This window comes from Tarenaya hassleriana, unplaced genomic scaffold (genome assembly GCF_000463585.1).
Source record: "Tarenaya hassleriana unplaced genomic scaffold, ASM46358v1 Cleome14, whole genome shotgun sequence".
Taxonomy (NCBI): Eukaryota; Viridiplantae; Streptophyta; class Magnoliopsida; order Brassicales; family Cleomaceae; genus Tarenaya; species Tarenaya hassleriana.
The window spans coordinates 964,524-972,065 of record NW_010964598.1 but is presented as its reverse complement, the minus strand read 5'-3'; the positions used below and the strand labels follow the sequence as shown (position 1 = coordinate 972,065).

General features: G+C 37.2%; 2 protein-coding genes and 1 pseudogene across 2 annotated transcripts in view; 1 reads left to right on the top strand and 2 right to left on the bottom strand.

Moving 5' to 3' along the window:
- LOC104808099 (ACT domain-containing protein ACR11) overlaps positions 1–3,179 on the top strand; it is a 3,864-nt gene extending 685 nt beyond the window's left edge. Inside the window, exons 2-10 of the mRNA XM_010533629.2 lie at positions 20–189; positions 1,005–1,050; positions 1,116–1,253; positions 1,402–1,496; positions 1,694–1,778; positions 1,870–1,929; positions 2,439–2,494; positions 2,648–2,753; positions 2,883–3,179. Of these exons, the coding sequence (XP_010531931.1) occupies positions 32–189; positions 1,005–1,050; positions 1,116–1,253; positions 1,402–1,496; positions 1,694–1,778; positions 1,870–1,929; positions 2,439–2,494; positions 2,648–2,753; positions 2,883–3,014 (876 nt within the window). The 5' untranslated portion in view covers positions 20–31 and the 3' untranslated portion in view covers positions 3,015–3,179. The remainder of the gene's footprint in view (positions 1–19; positions 190–1,004; positions 1,051–1,115; positions 1,254–1,401; positions 1,497–1,693; positions 1,779–1,869; positions 1,930–2,438; positions 2,495–2,647; positions 2,754–2,882) is intronic.
- A 232-nt stretch (positions 3,180–3,411) lies between these two features.
- On the bottom strand, positions 3,412–5,736 carry LOC104808098 (ubiquitin-conjugating enzyme E2 36). Its single transcript, XM_010533628.2, has 8 exons — positions 5,592–5,736; positions 5,352–5,379; positions 5,093–5,179; positions 4,680–4,738; positions 4,294–4,335; positions 4,120–4,193; positions 3,868–3,965; positions 3,412–3,782 (listed from the first exon to the last, which is right to left on the bottom strand). Exons 1-8 carry the CDS (start codon positions 5,625–5,627, stop codon positions 3,745–3,747), a joined length of 462 nt encoding a protein of 153 aa, XP_010531930.1. The 5' UTR covers positions 5,628–5,736; the 3' UTR covers positions 3,412–3,744.
- A 1,253-nt stretch (positions 5,737–6,989) lies between these two features.
- The window catches only part of LOC104808095, a 3,683-nt pseudogene continuing 3,130 nt past the window's right edge, over positions 6,990–7,542 (bottom strand).

The window sequence follows — 7,542 nt, the reverse complement described above, 5'->3', positions numbered from 1 at the left end:
CAGACGTTGAGTTTCCTACTTCCGATCAGCCATGGCTATCGCCTCTGCTTCTGGTTGCGCTCTTTGCTTCTCCACCGCATGTAGTTCCCGCGCTCTCCGACGAGGTGGATGTGCTACACTCTTCTTTGCTCTTCCGAGGATCGCGCTTGGATTCTCCGAGAAAAATCCGGGAAATGTCGAGAGATTAAGGTTTTTTCCCTTTTCTTCTCCGTTGTTATTTGTTATCCGGTTGATTTGATTTCAACTCTGTTGAACGCTCGTTCGTTTTTGGTGTTTTTTATTTGAATTCGAACTTCTTTTGGCGCTCGGTAGGATTTTTTTAGCTTCTCCAGTTTTAGCTAAAGCTTTCGATCTGGTTCGCTTCGGATTTGCTGAAATAAGCGCTGGTGAATGTACTGCAGTAGAGTTGAGAAATAGCTCTTCGGATCTCGAAATCTATGGGATTTTCTGATGGTGCTACCGGTTTTATTTTGTTTGACTTTTGATTGATTTACATGTTGTTCACGATCTTCGTTCGCTTCGGTTTTGTTGTAAGTCTTGGAATTCTATTCTGGATTTCAATAATGCTATTGACTTTGCTTCAGTTGCGAGAATTGCTCATTGGATGGCGATTTCTGAAAACGATACCCGATTGAAGTATCTAGTTCACTGTTTCTTGTGCCTGCTACGTGGAATATCAGATAATGCCACCGAACTAGTGGAATAAATCAAAGCGGCCAAATATGATATCCGGTGTTGTTAGAAAATAGTAATCACTCATGTATGCAATGATCATGTAAACTAGCTGGTGTAGAATGTAGAATCTTCGTCGAGAGTTGGGCCCGTCATGTTGAAAATAGAGCATTCATCGTGTAGTTCTATGAATCTTGACAGATTCATTCAGCTTTCCATCTCTGTTGAATTGGATATTATGGTTCGAGTGACAGTTTGATTCCCTTCTATGGTTTGAGCTGCTGTTTGGCTTTAGCAATTATTCAACTAATCGAATGCCTTTGTTTTGTCAGATTGTCCGGTTTGAAACTCCAAGCATCAAATGCTACAGCTGTGGAGGTATGAATTGGATTAGACAAGAAAATAGTTGAAACCAGCTAAGTTTTTTTGTTTTGCTTCTGAAGAATGGAAAGCAAGACGGGGGTGGTGTTGATGCTGATAATGTCCCAACTCCAGTGGTTATAATCGACCAAGACTCTGACCCCGATGCAACAATCGTGGAAGTTACCTTTGGGGATCGTCTTGGAGCTCTTCTTGACACGGTATGAGATTTTCTTATTCAATAGTTGGTTTCACAAATCTGCCTCCTTTTTCCATATTTTGTCAACTCCTCTCATTTCTCGTCCGTTTAACTTGGATTGGATGATACTTCAAGCTTCTGATTGCTTTATTTCATCAATCTTGCTTCAGATGAATTCGCTCAAAACTCTGGGCTTGAATGTCACCAAGGCAAATGTTTACCTCGATTCTTCTGGGAAGCACAACACATTTTCCATTACTAAAGCGTACGAATGTCGTCTTTGTTCCTAAATTTCCATAAACAGAGTTTATCAACTGTATCTCTCTCTAAGTCTTCTCAATACTTCACCTGTGTACTGCCAAATGAAAATTCAGCGATCCGGACTATAGATGAATGGAGTCAAAAAGATTTTACCAAGTATGCCACAGCTGATAGAAAATGTTTGGGTTTTGTGCTTAACAGGGATACTGGGAGAAAAGTGGAAGACCCTGAATTGCTTGAGGCAATCCGACTGACAATCATAAACAATTTGCTCCAGTATCATCCGGTAATTACTGCATCCTACTATCACCCTTCCTAAGTTCAGGTATGGCCTACCTTCAATTATTAACTCATGCTTCTTCCTGATGTTGGATCAGGAATCAAGTTCCCAGCTGGCAATGGGAGCAGCTTTCGGGGTCGTTCCACCATCTCAGCAGGTACTTTATGCATCCTTCAGCTCGATGCAATCATACTTTTATTCGTCTATCACAGTTAAAGACTTATTTCCATGTTATGTATTTTACTGTATAACCAAAGATTATTCGGTTCACTGGCCATGTCCTTGTCAAGTAGTAAAGAAAGGGAAGGCAATCACAAACATATTTCTTGTGGGGGTCTATTACATAGATAGCTATGTGGCGGACAATTTTTCTAATTTCCATGACATAGTTATATAATATCTTCAAAACGTTGAAGTGTCACCCTCCCGCCAATTACATCGCTAATAAAGAGAAAAAGAAAGCACGATACCCTTCTTATCATTAAATGGAATGGAGGCCATTCTGGTAAGAAGATGGTAGCGTAGCGTGTGTGTGGGGTTGAAATGAGCTATATATGTGATTGAGAAGATGTGAAGAATAAAATAAGGCAAGACAAGGCAAGAGTTTCAAAGAAAGGACTCAAATTCGATGTGGGTGTGTATATATATATATATATTATTTAACAGGTTGATGTGGATATAGCAACGCACATAAGCATTGGAGATGATGGTCCCGACCGAAGGTAATGCATTTGCCCCCCCTTATCTCTTTGGTTTATCCGCACCTCATCACATCTCATAGTTTTAAAAAAAGAAATAACATTTGATCAAAATAAATGATATTTTACTGATGAGGGAGGGGTTTTTTTTGGTATTTCTGTGTGTGTGTGTAAAAGTTTACTATACATAGAAACAGCGGACAGACCAGGACTGTTGGTTGAACTGGTGAAGATCATATCGGATATCAACGTTGCTGTGGAGTCAGGAGAGTTCGACACCGAGGTGAGAAGCCATATCTCTTTCTCTCTCTCTCTATCACATAAACATATATATGTATGCATGTCTTTTATTCTCTTAAAAAGACAGCGTGTGTATTAATTGATGGTGATTTGTTGGGGGGGGGGGAAAAAGGGATTGCTGGCGAAGGCGAAGTTCCATGTGAGCTACAAGAACAAGGCACTAATAAAGCCACTCCAACAGGTCATTGCCAACAGTCTCAGGTACTACTTGAGGCGTCCTTCCACTGAGGATGCCAGTTTTTGAGCTCATCTGAACCCTTTATTAATTTGATCAAATGATTTTTTTTTTGTCATCTTTTACCATTTGGGAGTCACGACTCACGACTTACGACTACTACTCTCTATGTACCTGTTCCATTTAAACACCATCGCCGACCGAAATATAAAACCATATATTTGAACTCCCTCAGTTTCTCGGTGGATGACAGAAGAATGTTACATATTTGTATTATGCATGAAGCATTTGTAGTTGATTTTACAATATATTTTTAAACAAACCGAAACAAACAAACGAATTTGACCGAGGACATATGCCGAAGATAAAAAAAATTGAAAAACGATTTCGCATCATCATCAACCAACAGAATCAACATATCCGAAATGAAAGACTTTTTTTATGTACTTTAGAAACAATTCCGGAATAATATGACCGCTTCGAAAAATTCAGTATTCATGGCGACCTCTGGCGGACGCACACAACAAATAGACAAAGGTACCACTTCAAAGATTAGGAGCAAAGCCAGTCTTGAAAACCCTTGGTATAGTAATACACATATTCAGTGAGAGCTTACATCTTTTTTTTAAAAAAAAATGACGCACATAGAAGGGAGACAAAACGGAGTTTTTTTACCACCAGAAACCCAGAAATAAGCCTTTTCTTATAACTCGGATTCCGTTCCAAACCTTTTGTTCTTTTCTTGTAATGGAATGTTATTGGGGGGGACGATCCAATGATTCTTCTTTCGGCCCCATGATCATGCTCCGCTGGCGTAAAGGCGGGTCCATTCCTTAGCTGTGAACACAGATTCAATACGGTTAAGAAATGCCTGGATTTTCAGGAAAGGCCAAATGCCAACTAAAAAGATGTATCCACGCACCTGTTTCCACGGCCTCTGCCTCGTTTGTCTTCCAGTGCTTAGCGATGTTCTCAGACAGCGGATCATCTGGGTTCGGTGCACTTAGAAGAGCTTGAATACTTCACCAACCCACACCAATTAAAATTAAACCAATCAGCCCGATATCATTACGTTCATTACTCAATCGCCCTATCAAATCTTTACCAGCAAATATACACACGTCCTTGTTATATAGCAGGGTAAGAATCAATGGAATTATATTATATAATATACCTCAAGAGCACTGTTCTTATTTGTAGTGCAGGACTCCACTTGTCCTTCAGAATATCAAGGCAAATCCTTCCAAGCTGTGCAAAAGAAACAGGTCCTCATAAGATACACGACTTTGCACATTTTGTTTGCTGGCTTGCAAGGTAAAATGTCAAACGGAAGAAATTCTTCACACACCTTGTCAATGTTAGGATGGTATATCTTGGTGAGAAACCGAACCTGAAACACGAGGAACCCACCAATATCAGACGCTAGCACCCGTAAGATATAATAATACTAGAGAGTAGCACCTCAAGAACGGGGAGAAAAATAGTCTGCAAATAACAAGGGAATGGACACAACAAGAACAGGATTATTTATCCTAAATGATTATTGCTTGAAAGTAGAGCTGATTAGTGAAGACTCCATTCACCAATCTTAGCAGATTCTTTTTTGTTTACCATGATGAAGGCCATACCAATGACATTGAATCATCATTGATCATATTCAAGTTACTATAATATATGCAAAAAAAAAACCCAGCTATGGGGAATAGGACAACTCGCAAACAGCAAATGGCTTACCTTGGGAGCTGCCATGGGATATTCTTCAGGCAAAAAGAGCTCCAACTTGAAAACTCCTCCTAAAGAAACGAGACGAAGCAAATGATTAGAAAAGAAAGTCTCTGACTTTGGAAGAGAAAAACAGCAGACTTTAACTTGGCATATGTCAGAAACACTAACGATAAACCAAATATATTGACAAACATGAGATAATGTATAAGTTGATACTTATCCATTGCACCAAACATTATCAATATATATCCAGCGTTTCTATTAAATAGGAAACAATCAACCCATCCCGTTCATCAGCAATCCTTGTTCTAAACAAAAATCAGCTTGGAACATTGAGGAAAAGATGTATCATTCCCTGGAATTTCAACAGAGGAAATAAACAATTCAACAACGAGCATTCTCGGAGACGAACAATCAGTTACCTTCATAAGGAGATTGAGTAGGGCCGAGAATCATAACATTGAAGTACCGCATATTGTCCTCAGATGGAGAAGCACTTATCCCGGGAGCTGCAAGGATTGTTACAAAAAGCTCCATCAAGATCGCCTTTATCTAAATCTTCTTAATGCCAAACTCAAAACCCATGGGAGATCAATCGTCCGAAATTCGTCCGTCAAATTGACATTTCCGGAAAAAATCAACTATAAATCACAAAGAGCTAGGATGAATCGAAGGATTTACCAGGTTCACTGAGCAGACGTTGAGTTTCCTACCAGATCGCGAAAATAACAAATGTCAGATCAAAATTACAAAATTCGAAGAATATGATCCGAAAAATTCATCGCAACTCGGTGAGCTATCGGACTCGTTCAGCTCTTTGTTCTACAGATTCCAGATTAAAACCCTTAGACCTCTCGAGAGGGGGAGAGAGAGAGAGAGAGATCGGCAAAGGGATCGAGATAACAGAATCAGAAAACGGACCTTAATGATTCTTCGGGGAAGATTACTGTTCGCCATTGTCGCGTGCTATGGCTCGATCGATCTCACAGAGCTTAGGGTTTTCCAGAGAGAGAAGCTGTGAAAGACGAAGGCTGATAATCGAGGAGACGCTTCGTCGTCTCTCTGACGTCCTCCTTTCCATAATTTATATTTACTGAAAAAACAATGTAAAATAATATTTATCGGAATAATACGTAAATAATTGTATACAAATAAATAATCCATTATCAAAAATATTCTTTATTCTTACTTTCCTATTTTACTCCAACACATATTTTTTTCAATTGTCCTAATGTGACTTATATAATCCGAAATAAAATATAATCATATATTAATCTCATTATTCGTAACGTTAAATTTATAATATTTTAATCAAATGATTAGTAAAATATATAAATTATAAACTATAAATTTATAGATTATAATTAATAAAATCAAAATATAACCATATTATATTTTAGATCACATATTCATAGAGAAAGGATATGTTTTGAAGTTAAAATAACAAAGCAAATATATTTTTGATATAATGCCTAAATAAACGTCAATCATGTCTTTTTCCGAAAACTTTAAATCATAGTTAGATTTATATTCATATATTTATTACAAAACAAAAAGTATGGAGTCTAAATTGTAAATTCTAAAAATATATATGTTTATCCAACATAAGAAATCAGAAGAATACATAGTCACACACCACACTTATATACACATTTGCATATGTTATATGTACCTTTTATACTTCCGGTGTTTCCCAAATAATTTTTTTTTTATAAGAGTTTCCCAACTAATTTTTGGTAAACAGAGTTGAATATTTCTATGTAATAAAAATTCAAAATGAAAATAATAATATATAATTGTATTTGAAACAATATAAAATCAAAATATAAAAGTAAATAAAATATATTTTAGAAAAATAAATTACTCACTCGAATATAAAATTTTAAAAATTGAACTAAAACAATAAATTCATTAAAAATATATATTATTAATAAAAACAAAATACAAACTATGTTCAAAGAGATCGAAAACGATTAAAACTCAACAAATAAATACAATTTTTCAAAAATTAAAAATATTAACAAAATATAAAAGAATCAAAACCAAACCAAATCCCAAAACATAAACAACACCTTTAATTAATTATTTACCCGGGAATTAAGTGCAAGTGTACTTTTTCTTATTTCATTGACGCGTTGATCAAACGCCAACAGTTTCTCCGGTGGGTTCCCCAAGTATAAAAACTCTATTTTTTTCTTAGTTTTTTTATTCTTTATAAAATAATATTTACTATTTAGCACATGTGTGTGATATATATATATACATGCGGATGTGGGTGTTGGATTTCATGTTCTTCGTCCAACCACTTGGAGAGTCTCACAAGTCAACTATCCCTTTTGGGTCACTAAACCGTCAAACACTCTAACAGTCAATACAATGGACATAATGCAAAAGATCAGATGGTCAAGGAACATGGGACTTAGGGTTGTTAAACTCTGCACTACAATATTTAGGGTTTTGGATTCATTTGGGGATTCTCCTAAGTAAAGAGTACTTTCCAAATACATTTTTCTCCTGCCACTTGTAGGGGATGAAGAACGACCGATATGTCGCCGGTGAAAGCTCCCTGCCCAGATATGGCAGCACCACAATAGGCTTGAAAGGCCAAAACCCGAGTTCAGTTCCAAGAAGAAGGTTTGCTATAACACCATTATTCGGAAAGAAAAGGTTTGATTTTTGCTCACCTCCCATGTTGACAAGTCACTTACTCGGTAAGGATAAGGCCTGTTAAGCTGCAGCGCCACGAGGAAAGTACAAGCTTCGACGTTCCTTAACTGAAATATGAAGAACAGTTCCATAATCTCGGAGGTGAAGGTGAATATTTACATATATTGCTTATAACGGTTTCGGGGGGGGGGGGGGCGAGCGGGGG